Source organism: Cylas formicarius, unplaced genomic scaffold (genome assembly GCF_029955315.1).
Source record: "Cylas formicarius isolate icCylForm1 unplaced genomic scaffold, icCylForm1.1 PGA_scaffold_4__25_contigs__length_36172078, whole genome shotgun sequence".
NCBI classification, from domain to species: Eukaryota; Metazoa; Arthropoda; class Insecta; order Coleoptera; family Brentidae; genus Cylas; species Cylas formicarius.
In genome coordinates this window covers 14,344,613-14,369,967 of record NW_026844334.1, presented here as the reverse complement: position 1 = coordinate 14,369,967, position 25,355 = coordinate 14,344,613, and the positions used below count along the sequence as shown (strand labels likewise).

The 25,355-nt window shown below is 34.9% G+C and overlaps 4 protein-coding genes across 6 annotated transcripts; 2 read left to right on the top strand and 2 right to left on the bottom strand.

The window, feature by feature from the left end:
* Positions 1 to 1,750: 1,750 nt before the first annotated feature.
* On the bottom strand, positions 1,751 to 19,152 carry LOC132700482 (sine oculis-binding protein homolog B). Of its 3 annotated transcripts, none has more exons than XM_060667835.1 (5): positions 19,019 to 19,152; positions 8,598 to 8,736; positions 6,000 to 6,175; positions 5,730 to 5,940; positions 1,751 to 4,106 (listed from the first exon to the last, which is right to left on the bottom strand). In XM_060667835.1, the coding sequence occupies exons 1-5, from the start codon at positions 19,037 to 19,039 to the stop codon at positions 3,508 to 3,510; spliced, it is 1,146 nt and encodes a 381-aa protein (XP_060523818.1). In that variant the 5' UTR covers positions 19,040 to 19,152; the 3' UTR covers positions 1,751 to 3,507. The 3 variants fall into 3 exon arrangements, with proteins under 3 accessions (XP_060523818.1, XP_060523816.1, XP_060523817.1); XM_060667833.1 differs by lacking the exon at positions 19,019 to 19,152 and adding an exon at positions 13,545 to 13,838; XM_060667834.1 differs by lacking the exon at positions 19,019 to 19,152 and adding an exon at positions 13,260 to 13,415.
* LOC132700552 (cell cycle checkpoint protein RAD1) lies at positions 14,279 to 15,518 on the top strand. The gene is made up of 4 exons (XM_060667941.1): positions 14,279 to 14,450; positions 14,499 to 14,740; positions 14,807 to 15,035; positions 15,119 to 15,518. Exons 1-4 carry the CDS (start codon positions 14,379 to 14,381, stop codon positions 15,365 to 15,367), a joined length of 792 nt encoding a protein of 263 aa, XP_060523924.1. The 5' UTR covers positions 14,279 to 14,378; the 3' UTR covers positions 15,368 to 15,518.
* LOC132700550 (putative ATPase N2B) lies at positions 15,458 to 16,813 on the bottom strand. The gene is made up of 2 exons (XM_060667940.1): positions 16,675 to 16,813; positions 15,458 to 16,621 (listed from the first exon to the last, which is right to left on the bottom strand). Exons 1-2 carry the CDS (start codon positions 16,755 to 16,757, stop codon positions 15,550 to 15,552), a joined length of 1,155 nt encoding a protein of 384 aa, XP_060523923.1. The 5' UTR covers positions 16,758 to 16,813; the 3' UTR covers positions 15,458 to 15,549.
* LOC132700481 (ATP-dependent helicase brm-like) lies at positions 17,201 to 25,264 on the top strand. The gene is made up of 18 exons (XM_060667832.1): positions 17,201 to 17,308; positions 17,577 to 17,933; positions 19,082 to 19,389; positions 19,519 to 19,620; positions 19,673 to 19,852; positions 19,906 to 20,407; positions 20,459 to 20,916; positions 21,036 to 21,159; positions 21,221 to 21,427; positions 21,480 to 22,057; positions 22,110 to 22,276; positions 22,334 to 22,401; positions 22,452 to 22,593; positions 23,028 to 23,574; positions 23,628 to 23,798; positions 23,855 to 24,186; positions 24,240 to 24,366; positions 24,418 to 25,264. Exons 2-18 carry the CDS (start codon positions 17,591 to 17,593, stop codon positions 24,706 to 24,708), a joined length of 4,647 nt encoding a protein of 1,548 aa, XP_060523815.1. The 5' UTR covers positions 17,201 to 17,308; positions 17,577 to 17,590; the 3' UTR covers positions 24,709 to 25,264.
* Positions 25,265 to 25,355: the final 91 nt, after the last annotated feature.

Below are 25,355 nucleotides of genomic sequence, written 5' to 3'. Positions count from 1 at the left end.
ATGACTTGAATGAATGTAGAGATTATAAGATATCATTCCAAATGCCGCTTTCAACCAATAAGATCTAGCGGCATTGAAGAATCCACATGGCCGCTCACAGATCATCAAATCGATAGTTTTCCGTTTGGTTGCTGCAGTATTTTGTCAAAATATTCCCAGATCTCATTAAAGGTGAGTTAAATTTGTGGAAGTCGCTGCTTAGAAACAAAATGCAGGAAAGTAGAGGTTAGTGTGTGAAATCTAGGGGTATGCGCAGAAGATCATTTCTTCGTTTAAGAAAATGTTGTCTGAGAAGGGTCGGTGTTGCAGTATTAACGGTCCCTACATTATTTAATAGTTATATGTTATTTTCCGAACATCACAGCTCCGTTGAAGGTTTCTCAAAACGTTATATCGATTTAAATGTAGTAAGTTGGACGTCTGCTGCTAGATGGCACTGCGCAGAGGTCCTGGTTCATGACAGAAAATATATATTTAACGACAAAATCTTAATTTAAATGATAAATAAACATATTCACAAGATATTCACCTGTACTTGATTTGTTAATTCTAGGTATATTTCAAATTTATCATTGTGTCTAACATTAAGCATTAATAATTTTTGAATTCGCTACTTTAAAACGATTTGACGTATTAGATACAGCAAAAATTCTTTTATAGATATTCCCACTGGCAATTCTACAAAAACAAAACTTAGAAATCTTGATCTAAGTTAAGGCGTAGGAGTCTTTTCCAGTCGTATTTTCCGTTGTTGTACATTCTACAGCAATCCACTCGTTATTATACTGCCTCTCAATCTCAGAAAGCACATTTTTTACCAAAAGGTAGTTCAAAGCAGGTCGAAACAGATTGGTCGAAAGATGAAAGTTTACCATTCATTTAAAATCGTACGTTTACAGCTATTTTTATGAACCATATAGAAAAAAAATGTTCAAGGTACTTACCTTGAGGATTGTTATCCATGCTATTCTTATCCAAAAAGTACAAGTAATATTTTTGTGAAATAATTTTGACAGCGTTATAGAGCGGCACCTTTCAATTTCCCCAGGTGATCGAATTTTTTTTAACCTCAATTATGTATAGGATAGCCGTACCCTTGTGCGCACATACCACGGCAAAGATTATACATAATAGTATATCTGCAACAAGTGCAGTAAACGTCATTTAACTCACAAGTTTATTTGAAACGAGCGGAGCGAGTTTTTAATAAACTAGTGAGTTAAAAAGTTTACCGAACGTGTTGCATACTATACTTTTTCTACGACTGTTAGTTTTTGGGTACATTTTCGCAAAACAATACGAATACATTCACTGACATGACCGTCCCGAATGAAGATAATAGCTTATGACCGTCAGAATTGACAAACGTCAAAATTCAAAGCGTGAGAAATATCTCCGAAAACATTCGATTGCTCCCAAACCCGCGCGGTAAAATCCCGGAAATGTCCGAAGTGACTCGGATTCATGGGAAACGAATCTGAAGTGGTAAAGTAACGTTTCCCGCACGCTAGATCGGTGGGTAATTAGGTATTTTACAGACGGGAGTAGAAAAAATCTTTTACCACGGCAATCGTCGATAGTTACTAAGATTTGAGAAATTATAGATATAATTCATTTATGTAAGTATAATACTGAAATTTATAAACTATGGATAATTTTACTTAATTGGAGCCCTAGAAAATTAAAATGCGCAGAGATAAGTTTTAATATTATTCATTTTATTTCATATTTACTATTCTAATACTGGAAATATAAATACACATTGCAAAATAAAGTTCTGTAATAAGATACAATCAGTCTTTTACACGATTTGAGTCTCAGAGCAATAAAAGAAAACGAAATAAACAAAAATATCTGAGTCTAAGAACATACAAAAAACGCGAGCATCATTTGTGCGATTGATTTTTGTTGGATATTCAATCTAGTGTGATCGAGCACGGTCTTCCCGGTACAATCGCAAACCTAGCTAAGTGGAAAGAAAATTAAAACAAGAACTACACTACAGAGAAAACGTCATTGTCTTCAAAAACACAGGTTAATTTGAAGTCAAGAAAATGTTTTTCAGTTCAACGCGTATTCGAAGAAATGTTCCAACTAGTTTGTCGATGTTCCTAAAATGATGTCATCCCGGATCAACTCCCCAAAACTCCCACAAGAGAGTAAAACATTTTTCAGGACCTCTCCTAATGAAGTTGTGCAAGAATGACACATAAACGCTATAAATTAACCGCAACTGGTGTGTCTTACTCTTTTCAATATCTCGAATTTGGGAGAAGATTATTTAAGGTCTTGAAAGGTCGCATACAAAAACCATTAAAGTGACTATGTTCACTCCCTGGTTTGAATACCCAGAATTCACTCTTTCCCACAGAGATCGTAACTAAATTGCTTAAAACATATCTCATCACTTCAAATAAAAACGTGAATGTGAAATTATTATATTTAGTTATACGAGGTTATTCACTTTTGGGATGTGTTTGGATGGTTCCTTTATAAAATTACTTTCATACAATAAAGGTTGTCCCAAAAGTGTTAAAACTCTCTAAGTTGTATTTTTTTATGAAGGCATTTTTGGATTCTCCAAAATAATTTGAGTTCTGACAAAATGTAAACTAATTTGAATTTCTCAACTACATAAGCAGATTTTTAAATGTTTTATCCCAATTATAAAGACTCCTAATCTAATAACAACTTTAAATGAGTGTCAAGTGTCATAGCTAACTTTTTGAGGTTTTTGGTGCCTTTTGCTGTTTTCTAAGTAAAATTTGTTTCATCTAGTTGCCTATGGTATTTAGAAATGTCAGATAATGTTGGTTTAGTCTGTCAGCTCTGTCTGCTTTTCATTGAAATTATTGATAGTGTTTAGTCCTAATGAATGTTTACTCGAAAAAGGCCGTATTGATATAATTTTTATGTAAGAAAAATATCAAACTACAGGTGATATACTTTGGATAAGAAATTACTTTTCAAGCTTCGTAAATATTCTTTAAATATATATTTATAGTAATTACCTAATTACCCGTTGTCATAAAAGTCATAGAACACTTGTTTCAGTCGTACGATGCAAAAAAAATATAATATACAGGGAGTTCCATTAAAAAAAATACAACTTTGATATTTTTGGACCATCTGGGACAACAGAATTTTCCTTAAATATTTCCATAGATTTTTTTCTAAATGTAATAATGATGAATATTTGAATATCTAACTGAAGTTTACTTTTATGTAGGCACAAAATAACAACTATTCATTCAACTCGATTAAGTGATCAAATTCCAAAGGTCATTGGCACTGGAATGGAAAGTACTAACAAATTGGCCAAAGCTTGCGATCTTATGTAATGAAAGAATAACGAGACAGTACTCAACTCCCCGCACTGTCCCCTAGCTTTTCATAATCGTGTTCCTTACCACAGATCCGTTATCCAAAAAATATAAATCAGCTAATCGACGCTCGCGTTTCTCCTAGACAGGGACAACGATACGAAAACGAGATGAAAACGTCGCACTACTTCCTGGAGTTGACGATAATCTTTTTGTTTCGGACGAAAACCCTTTTTTTAAGATCGGTCGGTCGCTTTCTTTTTCGCAAACATTTCTTCGCAGCATCCGCACCAGTTTGACTAGAACCGTCTTGGAGCACGACCAAGTTCTTGTCGTCGATTTTCACCACTTTCGGAATCGGTATCGGAATCGGTATGGGTATGGGCAACGGTAGTATCACGGGATAAGGTACGAATACGGTTTGCGGCGGCAAAAGGTTTCCCAAAATACTCTTTATCGGATCTTCCGATTTCGGTGGGATCGGCGAACTAGAAAGGGACACTTTCAACTGCGGCGATTCGCAATTTACTTCGGCTGAAAGCGATTTTGATGACGATTCCTCGAGAACGTCCAACGGTGGCGTGTGTCTGACCCTGAGATCTTGAGGCGCGTCGTTGGTCAAAACCGCAGAAGTGACCGTCGAGGAGTAACGTTTCCTCGATTTTTTGCATTTCGCCGTGCGATGGTGGTTCTTTTTTGGTTCGTTTGGCATTAATTTGGCAGGATGCGCAACCGAGATCAGAGGTAGTGTCGACGGATGTTTGTACGAGTCCGATGAGGTTCCTTTGGAAAAGAGAAGAAAGTGCTTAGTTCTGAGCTAAAAGGAGCCCCTGAAATCATCATTATGATATAAAATTGAGCGAATACTTAATAAACGATTGATTGAAGAAGTACTACGTACTATATTTTTTCTTCGACCATTACCAAAACACATTTTTGTAAAAAAGTATCGGGTGGTGTGTGATTTAATGCTTTATTGCAATACTTTTGGTTATGATTAATTAGGGTTTTAGGTTTTCTTTAGCTAATTATTCGTTTTCTTCCTTAGCACAGTGCGGAACTGTCCAAGTTCCTGCAAACACTTCTAAGGTGCCAAACATCGGGGGTTGTCGCTAGTTTCAGCAGTACGTACAGTCTTCTCAATTATAATCAAATTAATTTTAATTCGTACACGACGTACAACGTGCCGAGTACCATATTATAACTTTTACGGCAAAACCGAAACTTTGCGTACTATTACTTCACTATCATACGTCAACGGGAGTGCGGGTTGAGTGTTTCAAAAAATTTATAGATTTACTTCTTGCTACCTTGCCCAGGGAACGTTGCAATTGATTCAACAAGAGTAACTCTCAAGTAGGACGCAAAAAATACAACTCTCGAATAATGTTCGATCTTAGGAAACCCATATTTAAATCTCGAAAAAATAACCGGATGTTTTCTAGAATACCTTAAAATTGGTATAATTAAACAGTTTTAACAGTTAATAATTATATAGGTTTAACGTTCATTGAGATCTACAATTTGGGGAGCAAGATTCTTATTGCGAAGCGAACTTCAAGTACAAGCATTTGTATTAAATGCTTTTGTATAAATTATAAACGTTTTTGCGTGAGTTACTATTTAACGTAGGTCAAATAATTTAGGAAAGTGTTTGATACAAACAAACAAATGTAGTGCCAAATATCATTAACGTCATATAGTAAATATAAATAAATAATTTTATTTACACATCTTCTTGTTGTTGATAATGAATGAAACTTGCTGACGTTTCGCCAATAATCCTGTTGGTTTCTTCAGTTCTTCTTCATATAAGTTCGATAAATAATTAATAAAGTATTTTAGAAAATTTCAGAAATTTCTGTTATGGCACCTTCTATCCGTTTACTAGTTCAGTATATTTTTGATCTAGATTTTGGACAATGATCACTATGCTCCCTTTTTTTCAAGTCTTGGAATAATCCTCTGTTTTTAAATACATCTCTCTCCATTGTATCAAATTTCTCTCTATCTCCCTCATCCCTATCTCTGTTTTTATACTCTCTCCCTCTACCTATACTAACTAGTTAAATCTTTCTGTTGAGCTCAAATATTCCCTACTACAGGTTTAAAGAGAGAGAAAGAAAAATATGCTAAAAAAATAGACGCTCACCTCATCACCCCAATAACCAAGAAATGCGGGATTGGAGCGGTCTTCTATTGTTTTTCGATGAATTAAATTTGATCAAATTAATATTGCATATCACACCAAAGCTCATTTTGCGATCGTTTGGATGCTCTCTTTAGAGACGATAGAGATTGCTTCAGTAACTTTATTTTTACTTAAAAAAAAATTATTAACATGATGCTGCTGCGGTATTTTGTTAGTATTTTTATCACCCAAAAATTCTCGATTGATCGGGCTACCTGGTGATATAGGCAGATCGATTCTGTCAGGAGGCGACTTGCAATTCCTAAACCAAAGATCCGGTGTGATGAGGGTTCCGGTGGACGACTGTTCGCGGTCAAGGAGATGTGGGTGAAGTTCCAAATGCGCCCTGGTTTCCCTGCAGAATATATGCATTTTGTACTGGTTCAAGCATTTATCGGAACAAAATTGAAGTTGGGAAGCACCGTCCTGCGAAAAAAATGGTTAAAATCCAATTGCTCTAAAACCATTCACTTATAGAGGCTCACCTGAAAGTCGACATACGAAATGGTCCGACGTACGTGTTTGCACCAGTCGCAGGTCTTGTTTCTTTTGAAATTCGCCCTCCTCGATTGCGAGAAACAAAGTTCAGAGCAAAAGATGGCGGTGGCGGATGTTAAACCGGTAGCTTCGTCGACCGATTTGCCGCACCAACCGCAACCTTCTGAAAAATAAACGGAAACTGGAAAAACAGATTACAAATCGAAAACAAGTCTGAAATAACAATGGCGGAAATTTTCTTGTAGAAGAACAGTACAAGGTAATACTAATAATAAAGCCTTCTTCCAAGGTGTCACTCAACCAAAAAGAAATAAAGAAAAGAAAAAGATAATTGAATTGGTTAATGTTACCAACCAACAAGGGAATGATTTAATAAAATAAACATTAGCCAAGGACAACCAAATCATGATAATTGATAGGAAACATAACAACCATCCAAATATGTCACATTGACCGCTTTGAAGTCGTTAAGTCATACGTATACCTGGGAACACTATTGACAAATACAGGCAAATCGGAAGAAGAAGCGAAGTAAGTGCAATATGGCAAAGGTAGCTGTTCGAAGACTGATCAAGATCTGGAAAGACCGGCAGACTTCAAAAACCGGCTAGTCAACTGTCTGGTACCCCAATATTGACGTTTGGCTGCGAATCGTGGACTCTCAGACAGACGGAACGTAAGAAGATGGATACTACCGAGATGTATTATTATAGACGTATTCTGCGTATGCCATGGACTGAACGCCGTACACAGGTCTCCATTATAAATGAAGTTAGTATTACCAACAGGCTTTCCGGTCAAATCCGACTAAAATAACTAAAATATTTTGGACATATAATGTCCGATTCGATGGATAGACCAGATCACGACTAGCTGTAGCAAGCCAATGAAAGTCAGGACTGACTACTGTCAAAACTAAAATATCGCAAAAATTTTAGTACTCAGTGCCAAATAACGAGGTCAGGACAATAAATATTAAAAAATCGAATAAATTTAAAAAACAAAACTTCAGAACTCCATTGAAGAATTGGTGCTTAGTTTTCCAATAGACAGATGTCGATTCTTTTGAATAAATGTGGTATTGGTTAGTTTTGTAAGGACTTGTGATATATTTCGAATTAGCATCTAAAACGCCTAATCCGTGCTGACTAAAATATTAGTGTTACGAAGACTCCCGACATTTTTGGATATAAAATCGTATGAAAAAGTAAGTGTTAATAAACTGAAATGGCTGGAGTACCAAAAAAAGTAGACAATAGAATGCAAATCATAATCTAAAAAAAATATTTACAGACTAAATAGCAAAAAATGGCTGAAAATCGTTAACAAAAACAGACAAAATATAACCATCGGATAATTTGAAAACGAGTAAAGAAATAAAAATAATAAAATAATATTAATTCACGTACCAAAGAAACTATTAAATAACACATTTAGAACTTTGCGAATAAGAAAATAAAATAACAACGGAATAATAACGGTAAGTGGTGTATAAGTAAGGTAAGTCTTATCACAAGTCTATCTATTAGAATCATATGACACTTCTTTTAGTTCCAGCCTAATCCTAACAGTTAGCAATACTATTTCTGTTTTCCTGTTCATTTTCTTCTCTTTCATTTCATCTCTTTTATCAAAGCGACATCATTTATAATATCTTTGTTGTTTCTATAACAAATATTTAAAAAAAATTACCGCAACTAGTGTAGTTAAAGTTGCAACATTCTTTTTTTTTGTTTAATAAGTATTTAAAATATAGCAAATTCAGCTAGTATATATTTTATAATTATTTTTGTACTAAATGACTACAAATATATTTCAGAACCATACTGAAATAAGCGAACCTGCAACGACCGTAAATTGTAATGCCAAAAACAAAACTGCCGCTTTATTATTATATTTATTCGTTGTTGTTACAATCCCCTAAAAACGCTGAGCTTTTAAATTCAGCTCGTTCCGGTAACTCGAGATCTTTTATTTTAATGAGTAACACAATATTGATTAATGTTTTGGGATGTAATTGAAACATTTATTGGTAATCACACCCCGTCTAACGAACGACAAGCAAAATATTATTTTGCCTTCTAATTATGTGAAAGTGAAAAGGGTTTCACGAAATAAAACTAATTTAAATTTATAGGGAAAAATGAAAAAAAAATGCGTTTATAACAAATGTTGCTTACAAGAACAACTAATGTACTATTTAAATATCACTGTGAATATTCGTATGTTTTAAATTAACCACTGCTTTCAATTCTACGAAGCGAAGCGTTTCCCTCTTCGAAGCACCCCATATATTATACGCGTCACAAACCAATAAGCAGATTCTCAGAAAATGATCCACTCTTTAATATTTTCCAAGAAACGTTACTGTGTAAATACGTGCTAGTCATATTTACAGTATGGGTGTGTGTAAATCATTCCCGGCGGCACACCTGCCATTAAGCCTACATTGAAAAATACTTACTCTGTTTAACAGATTGTACATTTCATTTATTATAACAGGGGTAATTTTGTAACTAATAAATGACACTTTGAATGTGTTGTTGTTCTTATCTCGAGTGTGGATCGCAAAGAAGTTTTCTTACCGGTAAATTTCAATGATTCCACTTCTGAATCGTTGCTCGCGGAATTTGACCTGCACTTTCGTCTACCTTTAGAGTCGTCCCTGGGGTTATCGTACCCATACCATCCCAAAAATTCGTTCATCGCAGTTTTCGCGAACTCCTAGAAAAGAATACTAGTCAAAATTTTGTCACTCCATTTCACACTACAGACAACAAGAAATCAAGAATTGTTGAAATAAATCAACTTGCTGAAAAAAATTACGTGATGTTTACATTTTTTATGTTTTATTCGATAATCGGATTTTATGTTTTCCATTGGTGTTGCTTATTGAACAATACGGTGGACGACGTCGAAATTATTTAAAGTCATGAATTTCAAGTGTGGGGTATTTAACCTAGCGTTAATTGATTTTCGAAATTGCAATAGCAACTAAAAATAACAAAAAACACGGAAATGAATCTCTAAATTGCGAATTGAAACATGAAAATAATATGAAAAATGACGGATGTGTTAATCACAAGCAACAATTTTCTGAAAAGAAAAAATTAGGCACAGAAACGAAATTAAACAAAGATAGTTGTGTACACCGTGTGCCAAATAAAATGATCCACGATACGTTCTGGAAACCCATAGGAACACACTATATTTTTATTCAGATATCAATTTTAGGACAAAAAAGAATTTAAGTCCGTAATTTATCTTATATTTAAATGTTTGAGACATTCGAGGTTTAAGATAACACCCGTATAAATTCTTGTTGAATTTAAAGCTGCCCACATTATTGTTGGCAATATTAGTTATTTTTTAAATAGCAATAGATATTCGAATAAAACCTACTGCTAAGAATACAGTGTGCCCATTAATACGTGGAAATTTTGAAAAAAGTTGTCTCTATGCTACACACTTGCACTTACAAATTAAATAATTAAAGTTTATAGGCTAACTAAACAAGGGAAGAAATTTGAATAAATAAATCCATAAAACAAAAAGTGAACTAAAAACTAAATTCCATTGATAAAGTTTAGTAAAAAACGTTCCTCTTAAAATGCTCGTTTCATCTGGCATCAAAACAACAAAGAAATATCGAAATATTTAAAAATGTACTTGGCTATGACAGCACAATCTTTTTTTTTTGACACATTAAGTTTAAACACACTCTGACATTTATGTTTGCTTTTGACACCCTGTATAAGTTGAGGCGCATCTGTCTAACTGATGGAGTAGTGCATCGTCTTCTAGGTTTGTGGTTAAATTTTGGTTGCAATACCTGGATACTTTTCGGATACCCTGTATCGACAAAATTGTAGTATTTTAGATCTTTAGGAGAATGCAGGAAACTTTTGTACCAAACTTTTTTTCGTATCTCGTATGGGTTTCCAGATCGTATAGTGGATCGTTTTATTTGGCACACGGTGTACATACAACCCTCAAAAAATACATTTTAATAACAATAACACATATTTGTAGAATAATAATAAGGTTTTTAATAAGTCCCTTTATAATCGCTGATTGATAATATTAGTAAAATAAAGTGCTCAGCTATGGATCGCCCGTGCCTTATTTCAAAAAATATGGGTTAACCATATATTTTCAAGAACAACTTTATTAGTAAAACAATGACGAAAAATGTCAGCTTGTCAGCACAAAGAATTAATGATTGTCTAATTAAATTTGAAAGACAATTTAATGTTTTATTGCAAAAAAATCGATAATTAGGGCTTTCGTTTTTTTTTTCTTGCCTTGGCATGGTTAGTTTTGCGCAAAAACAGATATAATCTCTTTATTTTCAAATGAGTTGTAGATGTAACTCTTGCGGTGACCAGAATATTGGCCAGGGAACGTTGTAATTTGTTTAGAAATCTGATAACTCTTAAATGAGACGTAAAAATTATAATTTTTGAATAATGTCAATTTTTAGAAAATACATTTTTTAATTTCGATAAATAACCGAGTGTTTTCCAGAAATTATTTCAGGTTAAGCTATTATATATGAAAATGGAGACAAATCTCAAATTTTAGATCGAACCTATTGTTATCAATATTCTACAAGATATTCGAACGGGTAATAGAAAAAAGATTATTTCTTCCCTTTCCTTTAAATCATTATTAAGAATTATTGTCTTTATTTCAGCTAATTTTAAAATCGTGCCATTTTCTAAACGAACTTTTAAGTAAATTAAAAGCTGTCTATGAATTATGAACGTTTTTACTTGTAGTAAAGGTAATTTGTAAAGACTTACTTAAATGTCTATCAAAAATGATTTGTTAATATACTATTTTCCTCATTGAGTTGTATTACGCCGTCTTGCATCCTCAATTATTCCACAGCAATTAATTTGTTTTTCATCATAAATTCCAAAGCTAACATTGGTTTCGGGTACCCTACCAAAGCTGCTTTTGTCAGAATACCATAAATCAAAAAATTCTGATGATATGAACTAGTTCACTTTTGATTTAGGGTACCTTCTCGTAAAAAGGTCAGTGGCGGTTCGGACTTTTGGGGGTGTCTTTAGTTTGGGTGGTGGTGGGAGGGTAAAGAGTAAATCTCGTAACAGAGAACATGGAATAATAATACCATTTAACATTTACAAAGTCCGCTAATGAAAAATGCAGAGTAGGACCGCGAGTAAACTAATCCGTTGCCGTGTCTATACGATATACTGTGGAATATAGGTGGTAACCCGATACCGGAGTTAAAGGATGCACGGCATGGCGTCGTAAACGGAGTCTTTATCCTTTATCGAGTGTTCGTTTACAAATATTTCCAGCGGTAATTAAGCGCTATGTGCGATCCAACACCGGCGTACCACCGACGCTCCCTTTTAATTTTGCGTTAGTTTTGTTAAAATGATGAAAGTATTGCCGAACTTTCTATGCAACGAAATCGATGCCCTGTATAGGGACCGGATTCCCGGTTTTCTGCGCGAATGGAAATTATTATTTATAAAATAATATAGTAAATGAAATTTCCATAATGGTTCTCTTTTATGTTTCTTTTCTACATTCTTTTCTAAAATACCGAATTATGCACTGAACTACGGAGAGGAAATAGGAGGTCTCCGGAAGACATTTAAAACATTGATGGAATTTTGAAGTTTGTCAGTTGTAAGCAAATTTTAATTTCATTTTTTCAATCGTAATTTAGTATAGTACACATTTATAAAACTTATTCAGCGAATCATTTATTAAACATCCGCTCTGGTGCCTAAGCAAACTCGTGACTAAAATGTGGTTTACAAAACTTGTTGCATAATATACTGTTAGCAGCGATAGTCGTATACCTTAATTTAAATTTTAAAAAAATCCATTTTTTGTTGTTAAGTTCTAATAGGCACTCAACTTCAATCGTCGCATAGAGAAACGCAATTTTAGTGCAACCTTCGTTTTTTTGTTGAATTGAAGAATAAATATATTTCGTGAAAATTTTGAACCCTGCGCTTTTATTACAAATTACTGTTGTGTTTATCGAAACAAAATAAGTTTTCCATTCTTTTCTAGCATATTCCTGTTTGGTGGATATCACAAGCTTTCACAGGAATATTTGTATTGATTATCTGCACATTTTCGGATGCCTCGAATAAAAAGAGATCAAAAAATATGTATATTTAAGCGACAATACAAAATTAACAGAATCCAACAAAATGATACAAATGATGCTTTACATAAGTTTTGTATAAATTTTTAGTGGTATTTAAAGCCAAGTAGACAGATATACCTAAATAGGTAAAAAATTTATACGAATTTTGTAACGATACCTATAATATTTTATACAATTTTTTTAAAGATACGATATATTTTTCATCAAAAGTAGGTAAATTAATTAAATTATTTTGATGGGTAAACAAGAATCATTGAACTCACCGATTTTTTTTGTGTATATGCAAGACCGTATTCCAATATTTCTATAAGATTTTCCGTGTGGATTTCGCTTGATGTAAAAATTTTTATTCCACGATTACCAACTACCAACAGTCAGATAAATTTACATTCGCTTTATTGGATAACGTCGAATGTTAGCAATCAAAATTTTCTACGAATTGTCCTTTGTTTAAAGTTGAATCACCGTCCAACAATGCCATAGCAATAGGTTAATTGAGAGATAAGAGCTATTTCTAAGTAATTTTAAAAAGTATTCCATTATTCCTCCAGTTGATGCCAATTGTAAAGAAAGGAGCCACAGAATTCGTTCATAATTTTTATTTCATTTTTAAACTCATTTTCAGACTACAAAAAAATAAACTCTTTCGTGGGTTAAGGAAGTCTCTAGAAATTCTGCAACAATAACAAAATTATCGACAAAAGTGGGGACAATATGGTGAAGAGTAATTTTTTAAATTAAAATTTTTGAATAATTCAATCAAATTCCTACACCGTTGTGAAGAAGTAAAAAATTATGCAGGTATCTACTTTAAAATATAAATACATTGATACTGCATTTCTCTAGAAATAGTACTTTACTATTTCACATTTTGCCACAGCCTGTATGTTGTTAAACTTGAGGAATTAGACCAAAAAAAAAAATTAAACAGGTAAAACTTTTGGTTTATTATTGACACTACAAAAACCATAAATATTCAAGAACCAAATTATGAAAAGATACCAAAATTAAAATTTGAATATGTTTGCGATTTTTGAGGAGTTTAAAATAGCGAGATGAAGTGTATAAAATATCCTGTACTTACAACGTCTGCTGATAGATATCGTTTGCACGCCATCTGTTACTTGATACAGTGTATCATTTTACCTACTCAGGTTACACATCCAAGTTAGGATGCCGCGTTCGCTTTTACTTTTTATTACAAGCCGCAAGTTCGATTACAACAATTTAAGGATCAACAAAGTCCGTTTCGGTTTAAACAACGTAATGTGAACCCTAGCGAAATAACAAAAAGCTTTCGCATTGCTCCATTAAATAATTAACAATTTGACAAAGCATAATCAGTAAAATAATGGGTAGGTATACTCACTTTTATATCGTCGCCTAAGTCTTCATTTTTAACGGCAACTTTTGTAATTGATACCTCATTTAACGCACTTTTTTCCATCGCGATAATTTTTAAAAAAGCGAAATAAACAGTTTCGATTGATTGATTCGCGTTTTTCGCGGTGATTAGACGAAGAAAATCATTTTTCATTCGGAAATGCCAAACTATTATTCAATAGGTTTTCGGAAAACTACGCACAACGTATTAAATAAAATAGTAGCGCTTGTGGGGAACATTACTGGCTCGGCTGTGCATGAACGTTGTGATTATTTTGGTACGCGAAGTGGGGCATTCCCGCCAGTGGTTTTAAATATTTATCACGCATGTTTGAAGTTCGCGCCTGCTCTCGTTAATTATTGTGATATACGAAGGGCTTAGTTTTGGCGGAGAAATACGTGGTCATTGTCATATATTTTTTGTAATGTGGTTTGGGACGTCGTCTCTCAGAATTAGTAAATGAATATAAAATTTTTAAATCCTACATTTGAATGGGTTGTTATTAACCTCATATCTTCTCGCGAATTGCATTTTTTTTATATACATACGTGGTTAAAATAAACAAAAAATGTTTACCTACTTTAACAAATTCAAGCCTACTTAATTGATTAACTTGTGATGCTCGGAAGCATCGATCAAATGAATGGTATAAAATTGTGATCGAAGACAGAATCACATAATATTTAACTAGTAACGCAGGTGTTCTGTGGTCGATGTCGAATGGTTAAAACGATTAAACATTAACCATCCATCTAACCTCAACTCAATGTGGACCGGGTAGTAGTGGCAGTAAGAATAATGTAATTATAAAAGCTGAAAATGTTATTTTGTGCAGAATTAACAACTGTAAAAGTAATATACAATGTTTTAAAATCAATTACTATTAAAGATGTAAGAGGTTAACAAGACAAGGCGTCATGAGTAATATACATATTTTAGTTTGCTATTGTACGGCCCATGAAGGAAGGTTTAAAAATTACAGTTGAAGAAATGAAGTGTATCGAAACGTCCGCTTATATTCCATGCAATATGTTTTCAATGTATCATATTGATAAAAATGAAGAATGCTTGTTTAAAATCAATTTAAAAACACTTACTGAAATTTTAAACATATTTGGAGACGATGGAAATTCGAGTCTTAAACTCAGCTATAAATCACCTGGATCTCCTTTATGCTTAGTGCAAGTCTTTTTTCAATTTGTTTGTTTGTTTTTTGATTTTGTTTATTAGTTAATATATGCTTTTAGTTTATATCATGGTGAGGAAAATATCACTGTTGGTTGTGAGATACGAACAATGAACTGTGATGATTTTGAAAATCCAAGTTTAGCCGAGGAATGTGATTTAAATAAAATTGTCATTAATGCTAATATCTTGCTGGAATTGCTTCAAAGGCTAGATAACTCGGCAGAGGAAGTTAAAATTACCTTCAATCCACAGCCTCCAAATTTTATTTTAAAAACTAGCAGTTTGTCAGTAAGTTCAGTTAGTAATTCAATACAAAAATTTTAATATTGTTCCTATCTATGTTTAGAATTTGAAGCAACGTATTTTTTTAGGGTGAATCTGAAGTCAATATTTCAAAACACTCAGAATCTGTTACTCTATTCCAGTGTAAGGAAAAGATAGAATCAGTGTATGCCTTTTCTAATATCAGGCACATTTTAAAAGTGATGCACTATGCTAGTAAGGTTGCAATTTCAACTGGAGAGTCTGGTCTTCTAGGGCTTCAACTTGTTATAAATTCAGATGATAATCAGATGTATGTTGAGTACTATGTAACAGCACTTTATATTAATGACCAGTAAAATTGCAAATTAGTAAACTTTCTAAGTAAATTTTTTCAGAGAACTATCTTCCAGCTAAATGCCTATATGTAACCAAATAAAAAATATTCATTTTGCATATCTTCTAGAATCTCATTTATTTCAAATAAATTAATAACATGTTTAAAAATAAAACAACAATAAATTAAGTACTTTTGTAACATCTATCTTTTTTTGTAATTTTTCCAGTAACTGTCGCTTTGCATTTCTGTTAATCTAGATAGAGTTCTATCGAAGGCAAAAATCTCCTCCTCCCCAGTAAAAACATTTGCTGTCAAATCATTCTCAGTTATCTTTAAGTCATCCATCAGCATTCGGTGCTCATCACTGATTCCAGATTCTAAGCTTCTATCAGCAGTAAATATCTGTTTAATGGGAACATCAGCTGACATAAGAATTTTAATTCTATGGTCATACAGGGCATCAATTAAAGTTATAAACCTTCTACCCTCGGATCTCATACGTAGCAAATTTATTTGAGGAACGTCCCTAATGATAATTGTATGAAAAAATTGAGCAAGGTGAAGATAGTCATTAGCACCTAAAGGTCGTTCACATAATTCTGCAAATGAACTGTCTAGTACTCCTCCACAAACCTTTCGGAAAGGAACATCTCGTCCCATAATATTGAATGTTCTACTCCTTATTATGTCATTTTCCTTTGAAATTAGCACTTTAAAAATCTTTTCTAAAGGATCAAGTTTATAATCCCCCTTCACAAAAAAATTAGTTCTGGATCCTTGGACTTTTTGTCTGTAATCTATGCCTGAATCTAAATTTATCACATTGCAATGATTCTGAAGCACTTTTATGAAAGGAATAAAGTTTGACCTCTGTAATCCATTTTTATATAAATCTTCGGGGGCCCGGTTGCTAGTTGCAACAACTACAGCCCCATTATTAAACAGTTCTGTAAATAACCTTTTTAATATCATAGCATCTGCAACATCAGTAACTTGAAATTCATCAAAGCAAATCAACCAGGCATTTTGAATTAATAATGCTGCAACAGGAGGGATGGGGTCAAATGGTTTTGCTTTCCTATCAGAAAAGTCCTGAACAACATCTTGCTTTAAAAGATGCATTTTTTTATGGACTTCTATCATAAATTCATTAAAGTGCACCCTCAGTTTTTTATCTAAGTTGCAACTTTCATAAAACATGTCCATCAACATTGTTTTACCACCACCTACTGCTCCATAAATGTACAAGCCTTTGGGAGCCGCTTTCCTATTGCTGGAAAAAAACCTGTTAAAAAATGTATTTTCCTGGGGAGTGTAGTACTGTACGTCTTCATAGACCCTTTGTAATTGTTCAGCAACCCTGGTCTGTACCTCATCTTTTTCCAGTTGTTTTGACACCACTTTGTCATCGAGACTAGTAAGGGGTCCTCCCAGTTTTTTGTGTTGCACTTTCAAAGAGTAGTGCGCTTTGAATTGAAATTTTGGGTCAACTTTTTTTTGCTTTATAGTTTTTAAACGTGTGTTGAGAATAAAATGTTGGGAATGCTTTATAGTCCATGTTCGTAACATTACATTGAAGCTTAAAGTTTAATAGACAAGTTGGTAATGTTACATAATAATTTTGTATATTTATGGTTTAACTAACCCCCACACGTCATTTTGATAACAGGTAGACCCATAGTTAAAATTTTGTAAATTTCGGTGTTCGTAGCAAAGCCTCTTTGTTCGGTAAGACACTGTTCTACAAAATGTGGTCAAAATTTCCTTTTGAACTATTGCAGTGAACCATTGATTCTAGTGGAGTTTCCTACCATTTTTTATTAGAATTTAAGAAGAAGAAATGTGTTCTGTGGTTCTATGTTTGTGTTCATGTATCTCTCCAATAATTAGTTCTATGATTTTGTGCTGTTTAAAGGTTTAACCGAGCATCTAACATAGTGGATTCAATTTTTATCTTATTGTAAGTTATTTTTACATTTTATTTTCAGAAATATGGTTGAAAAAGACTAAAACTGCTCGTGGGTGGTATCTCCAGATTAGTGGCAGTTAGGGAGTAAATCGTTGAGATCAAAGAGGGGAGATCAAACAAAACCTATCAGAAAATGGGCTTGTTCATTTGAAGAAGAAATATTTTTCTTAGATTTGCGTGACGCTTTACGAAATATATTCGAATTTCTTTTGATAACTTGACACAAAAATTGTTTTTTTTTTGTTTGATCTGCTTTTAGAATACTTCATCAGGATGGCTAGTCCATCACCTCAAAACAGTCCTATGCCGCCGCCCCAGGCGCCGAGCCCTATGGGACCCCCGACATCCCACAGTCCAGCTCCGCCATCTCCCGCTCCTCAAAGTCCCTATCAAACTCCTCCACAACAACCTCCAACTGGTTCTTCAAGCATTCCTTATTCAGGAGGTGGTTCCAATGCTCCAATAAATCATCAACCATATCCTGGGGGTTATCCCATGCATGGACCTTCAAATGCACCTGAACATCAGGCTGGCCATCCTGGAGGACATCTAATGAGTCCACAGCCTGGAGGATCCCAAAATGCCCCACCCGGTGGTTACCCTCAAGGGCATCCAGGTGAGCATTCTGACATTTTTTTTGAAGGAGTTCACCACTTTACAAAATACTGTCACAAATTCGCCGCAATCATGCGAAGTCATTAAATCTGCAAAATACCGTTGCAATAATTTAATGATGCGTAGCCACTTTTGACAATTTTGGTATTTTAGTTGTGAATAGATGATCGGTGATAGTAGTTTACTTTAATATTATAACAGGTAAATGTATCAATATGTAGAAGTGATCTTACAGATCCATAAAAACAAAACCAAATTTAAAAACGCACTAAAAAATTATTAGTGGGTAAAACAATATACTGCTTGGAGTTCTTTCAGAACATTGTACAAGTGAACAAAATTTTATATTTTATATTTTACGTTATTACGTATTGTATGTATTAGTAGGCCTTTTGATGAAACATATATAAATTTTCTCATAAACAAAACAATGCTGGAATCATTTGGGATTTTGGAAGTCTTTAAGTTTCATTAAGTTTAATAAGTTTTAAGTTTGCTGAAAATTTTTGAGTAAAAAAATTCAAAAACTGCATTTTTTTTTTCTTTCCAAAAAGGAAATGATGTTACAATTCAACTTTTTATGTTTTAAGATCTTTTATTCATATTTTAGGTTAGAATTAGAATGTTAAGATATTGTTCCATGTGTCTATTAGGTAATGAACTTTTTCAGCTAAAAAGAACTACCAAAATTAAAATAGAAGCAAATTTTAAAAAATTATATAAAAGAACTTGACACATTTTCTTTATATATTTTTGTGCCTGAATTGTTCTGCTTTGTTTATTAGATTTTTAGAATACTAAAAGTTTTATTTTTCAGTCTTAATTTGTCATTTGCATCAACCTGTATTCATTTTTGTTATACATGTTTTTTATAGTACCAACTGTGCATAATGTTTTCATTTTCCCCGCATAATATTGGAATAAATCTTTTAATTATAATAACAATAATTTCAATTGGCGTAGCTTCTTCCGCACTCCTACTTCCACCTCATAAGCCTAATTTGGGATTCTTCGTAGTTGTAAAATGAAATCATGAAAATTATTTACTTGCATTATAATCATGCGCACTATTATCACAATTTTTACCGTAGTGATTAATCCATCCATTTATTTGGTTTTGACTAATCTTGAAACTCTTGTTGTTGATAGGTGGCCCAGCGTATATACATCCACCTCAAAGTCACAGTCAAGGTCCTCCTGGTAGTCCGCACATGCAAAATGGACCTCCTTCCCATCCTCAACATCCACCTCAACCCCATCCTCCTCATCCAGGCAGTCAACATCCACTCCCACCTCAAAGCCATCATCCATCTCAGGGAGCTCCTATACCTACACAAGGTCATCCGACTGCTCCATTGCATCCACAACAGCATTCAGGAATATCACATCCTGGAGCTCCTCCACATAGTATGCCACCACAAGGAGCTTACCAAGGACATCCCATGCATTCCAGACCAGTAAGTGTGTAGCCATTTTTTAATTTTTATTTTACTTTTCACTAATTTGTATATATAAAAGTTAGCAAGTTGCATGTTTGAATTCAAAATTTTTTATGTCATGTTTGAAATAAAGTTTTTATTTTAAAGAATCCTGTTTCTCCTGGGACCCAAGGTGTTCCTCCCAGAGCAGGTCCATCAGCAGAAAATATAACTGCCTTGCAAAAAGCTATTGATACCATGGAAGAGAAGGTCATTTGTTTTTTAGATTAACTTTGTCTCCAGTAATAATTATTCTTTTTAGGGCATGCAAGATGACCAAAGATATTCCCAACTCTTAGCTCTTAGAGCCCGTACAGCTCAAGCTCAGGCCAACTCAGCTTTGACTCCCATTCAGATGAATATATTGAGAAACCAGATCATGGCCTACAGGTGTTTAGCTAGGAATCAACCTGTTCCTCATTCAGTCATGATGGCATTGCAGGTATCTATTTGTCTAAATCAAAATTGCAATCATATTGACACCATTCTCTTTAGGGCAAAAAACCAGATGGTAGCCCTTTATATACGCCATATCCACAATCAGGAAGTACACCAACAGGTGAATTATCCAACGATCCTAATGCCGATCAGGCAGCCGCTCCAGCTGCAGGTGGAGTAAAACCGGGACTAGCAGGAGCAACTGGGGGATCTCAGGAAACACAAAGAACTGGAAACAATCAGCTTGTTCCCCAACAGCAGGGTAAACAAAATCGAGTGACTACGATGCCTAAGCCGTGTGGGATTGATCCCATTATTTTACTGCAAGAGAGGGAGAATCGGGTTGCTGCTAGGATTGCAGCAAGGATCGAGGTCGTTAGCAATTTACCCTCTGACATGTGCGAGAAGTTAAGATTGAGGGCTCAAATTGAGCTCCGTGCGTTGAGATGCCTCAACTTTCAAAGGCAACTCAGGAGTGAGATTCTGAGTTGTATCAGAAGAGACACAACGCTGGAAACTGCTGTTAATATTAAGGCTTATAAAAGAACCAAACGCCAGGGTAATTATAATTTTCATCAATTCACCTTTTTCATACCTTTCCAAATTATAGGTCTTCGCGAGGCTAGAGCGACAGAGAAACTTGAGAAACAGCAAAAACTGGAGGCTGAGCGCAAACGCAGACAGAAAAATCAAGAATTTCTTAACTGTGTGCTACAGCACACAAAAGATTTCAAAGAGTTTCACAAAACAGCTCAAGGGAAGCTTTCTAAAATTAATAAAGCAATCATTAATTATCACGCTAATGCGGAACGGGAACAGAAAAAGGAGCAAGAACGCATAGAGAAAGAGCGTATGAGAAGATTGATGGCAGAAGACGAAGAAGGTTATAGAAAATTGATTGATCAAAAGAAAGACAAACGTCTGGCATTCCTTTTGTCACAGACTGATGAATACATTGCTAGTTTGACTGAGATGGTGAAGCAGCATAAAGAAGAACAGACACGCAAGAAGAAAGAGGAAGAGAGAAGGAAGAAAAGGCAACAAAGAATGCAGGAGCCTGATCGAAAGGTTTGCATTTTTTTAATAGACTTTATATTTCTTTATCATGGTCTCAAGAGCAAAACAGGTTATCAGTTTTTGTTTGCGCTAAATGCTATTGACCAATTTTTGAGGTTACTTTTTGATAGGTTGTGGTAATGGAGGCGGCCACTGGGAAAAAATTAAAAGGGGAGCAGGCACCTACTTTCAGGCAGGCCCAAGAATGGCTGCAACAGCATCCTGGTTGGGAAATGGTGGATACCGATGATGAAGGTCAATGTTGTGTGTGCACTTTTGACTGTATTGTTATTTTAATGGTGAGGTTCTTCCACAGATGATGAAAAAAGTGATGAACAGAAAGAGGTGGAAGAAGACGAAGCAAAAGCTATTATTAAGAAAGCTAAGTCAGAAGATGATGAGTATCAGAGAAATGCTCTTGAAGAACAAACTTATTACAGTATTGCCCATACAGTTCATGAAATGATTACAGAGCAGGCATCTATTTTGGTCAATGGACAGCTGAAAGAATATCAAATTAAAGGTTAGAAAACAACACGCACCTAAATTCATAATTTCTGGTACTTACGTTTCAGGATTGGAGTGGCTTGTGTCCCTTTACAATAACAATTTGAATGGTATTTTGGCCGATGAGATGGGCTTGGGCAAAACCATCCAGACTATTGCCTTAATTACGTATTTAATGGAAAAAAAGAAGGTGAATGGCCCATTCTTGATTATTGTTCCATTGTCGACTATATCAAACTGGATGCTGGAGTTTGAGAAATGGGCACCATCTGTGGTAATTATATCATACAAGGGTTCGCCAGGTGCCAGAAGAACCCTTCAAAGTCAAATGCGGTCTGCTAAGTTTAATGTTGTGCTCACCACTTACGAGTATATTATCAAGGATAAGAGTGTGCTTTCAAAAATACCCTTCAAGTACATGATCATAGACGAGGGACACAGAATGAAGAACCATCATTGCAAGTTGACCCAAGTGTTGAATACTCATTATTTGGCGCCACACAGGCTTTTGTTGACGGGCACGCCTCTTCAAAATAAACTGCCTGAACTATGGGCACTGCTGAACTTTTTGTTACCTTCAATTTTCAAGAGTTGTTCAACATTTGAGCAATGGTTCAATGCCCCATTCGCCACTACCGGAGAAAAGGTGATGGTAAAAAAACGACTGAACTGCAAATGTTAAATTTTCATTGTTTTAGGTTGAACTGAATGAGGAAGAGACTATTTTGATTATACGTCGTCTGCATAAAGTACTTAGGCCGTTCCTGTTAAGGCGATTGAAGAAAGAGGTGGAGTCTCAGCTACCCGACAAAGTCGAGTATATAATCAAGTGTGATATGTCAGGATTGCAGAAGGTGTTATACCAGTAAGCAATATGCTTTGCCAAATTGTTATTAGTAATGCTAACTTATACTTTTTTTAGGCACATGCAGAGCAAGGGTGTACTGTTGACTGACGGGTCTGAAAGAGGAAGCAGCGGTAGGGGCAAAGGTGAGTTTAAATGAAGTTTGAGAGGAAATTGAAGTTGCCCAATATTTTAGGTGGAGCTAAGGCCCTAATGAACACAATAGTTCAATTAAGGAAACTGTGTAATCACCCCTTCATGTATCAAAATATTGAGGAGAAGTACTGCGAACATGTGGGCATGCCTGGTGGTATTATGACTGGGCCCGATACTTTCAGGTATCAATTGAATAATATCTAAATTTATTAACAAAAATGCGATAAACCATCGGCGTACCATTTTTTAAATTATACTTGGCCATCATTTTATATGAATTTATTTATTTTTAAATAATCTTTAAAAAAAAAATACCGGGACCATACTATTTCTGGCTCGAAATATCGGGATTATGGGGTGTAACTAGCGCCCTCTGCATATTGTGTGAAAAACCATCTCGAAAAACCTCCAAATCAATATATCAAAAATTGTTGGAGCCATAGATAAGGGAAAGATATATCAATTTCGAAAACTAAATTTTAACACCAGTATCTCTCTAATGCGCGACATTTTGTACAAATTGTGTTTTGTTTTATCTCCATTCATAAAAGACAAATTAAAATGTCATCTACTCAAAAAAAATCATTTCACCTTATAAAACCTAATGTTATTATAGAGCTTCCGGTAAATTTGAACTACTGGACCGTATTTTGCCTAAACTGAAGGCCACAAATCACCGTGTGTTGCTTTTCTGTCAAATGACTCAACTTATGACCATCATGGAGGACTATTTGAGTTGGCGCGGCTTTAAATACTTGCGGTTGGATGGTATGGTGAAGGCCGAAGACCGTGGAGATCTTCTAAAGAAATTTAATGACAAAGGAAGCGAATACTTTTTATTCTTGCTCTCCACGAGGGCCGGAGGTCTCGGACTGAATCTGCAAAGTGCCGACACCGTTGTTATATTCGATTCTGATTGGAACCCCCATCAGGATTTGCAGGCGCAAGATCGCGCACATCGTATCGGGCAACAGAACGAGGTTAGGGTGCTGCGTTTGATGACTGTCAATTCGGTGGAGGAGAGAATTTTGGCGGCGGCTCGGTACAAGCTTACTATGGACGAAAAAGTTATTCAAGCGGGCATGTTCGATCAAAAATCAACTGGATCTGAGAGGCAGCAGTTTTTGCATGCCATTTTGCACAGTGACGGAACTGAGGATGAGGTGATGAACTTCCGGATTGAATTAGGAATTAGGAATGTTCGAATCTGTTGTAGGAGGAGAACGAAGTTCCAGATGATGAAACGGTCAACCAGATGGTGGCTAGGAATGAAGACGAATTCCAGCTGTTTCAGAAAATGGACGCTGAAAGAAAGATTGAGGACGCCAAGATAGGAATACTCAATAGGTTGATCCAGGAGGAGGAATTGCCGGATTGGTTGGTCAAGGTCAGTCCCCAGATCGCGGTCCGTCAAGTTCTTATTAAAAGGAAATGTGCTTGTAGGATGACGATGAGGTAGAGACCTGGAACTTTGACGAGACTGACGTTATACTGGGCAGAGGTACCAGGCAAAGAAAAGAAGTGGACTATGCGGACAGTTTGACTGAGAAGGAGTGGCTGAAGGCGATTGATGAAGACGGAGATTATGACGATGAGGATGAAGAAGAGGAAAAAGTGAAAAAGAAGCGTGGTAGGAAGAAGAAAAAGCGGGATGATTCGGATGAAGATGAAGCGCCAGCAAAGAGGAAACGCAAAACTCCATCGAGTACTAGTGAGGCGAGGATCAAGAAGAAAATGAAGAAACTGATGAGTATCGTCGTTAACTATACAGACAGGTAATGATTGTTCTTCTGTTTTTACGAAATTAGAATATATTTTATATTTTTAGAGATGAACGTTTATTGAGTGAGCAGTTCATGAAACTACCAGGTCGAAAGGAATATCCCGATTATTACTCAATAATTAAAAAGCCCATTGATATTAACAAGATTATGAACTATATTGAAGACGGGAAGGTGAGAATTTTGTAGTTTGAGTCTATTTACTTAATATTATCTTCATTCTAGTATTCCGACATCGACGACCTCGAACGGGACTTCATCTTGCTTTGTCAGAACGCACAAATCTTTAACGAAGAAGCGTCGATTATCTATGAAGACAGCATCGTCCTGCAATCGGTATTTTCGAACGCTCGTCAAAAGATCGAAGCGAACGAGTCTGAATCAGAAAAGGAGGAGTCAGAGTCTGAACCACCACCGAAAAGGAAGAAGGAGAAGGAACCAAAAGAAAAGAGGAAAAGAGGCAGACCAAAGCGGGTGGTCAAGAAGTATGTGTCGGAGGACGAGGACGATGATTAAAGGTACAGGGTACATTTGTGTAGTATTTCTTGGATTTATTGATAATGATATATTTTTTCTTTACCATGTGTTAAGTTACTGCGAATCTCAGTAAAAATTTCTTCTGTTTTGTCCCATTCCTAGATCATAAGCTTGTAGGATATAGAAATATGTGTCTGAATAAGGACAGGTGAATTAAGAAGTGTACTTTATTATATTTTACCAAGATTTAGATTATTGATTTCAATTTTTATGATTCTGCATTTGCGTCATTGATAAAGCCTTAGAAACAGTTCCTAGCCATTCTTGTGACCTTAGGAATTTTATAAATTCTACTTAACTTTGATTGGATTCACTTTTTCCAGCCAGTTTTTTTTCTTGTTTAGAATTAAAGCATAATTTGTAATGGCGTTGAATGTTAGATGTATACGGTTTTTACTTGACGCGAATATATGTATCGCGATTGAAATATGATATAGGGCGTAATGCAAAATTTTTGATTTGTCCAGGATTACCAGTTTTGTTTATGTAATGCAGTTTAATATATACAAGTTATATAATCTGCAGGAATATAAACTCTCAGATAGTATTTCGTTTGAGTTTTATTAAAGCCTCTGCCCTCTTGTAGCTGATTATTATTAAATTAGCTGCATCTACTGTTATTTATT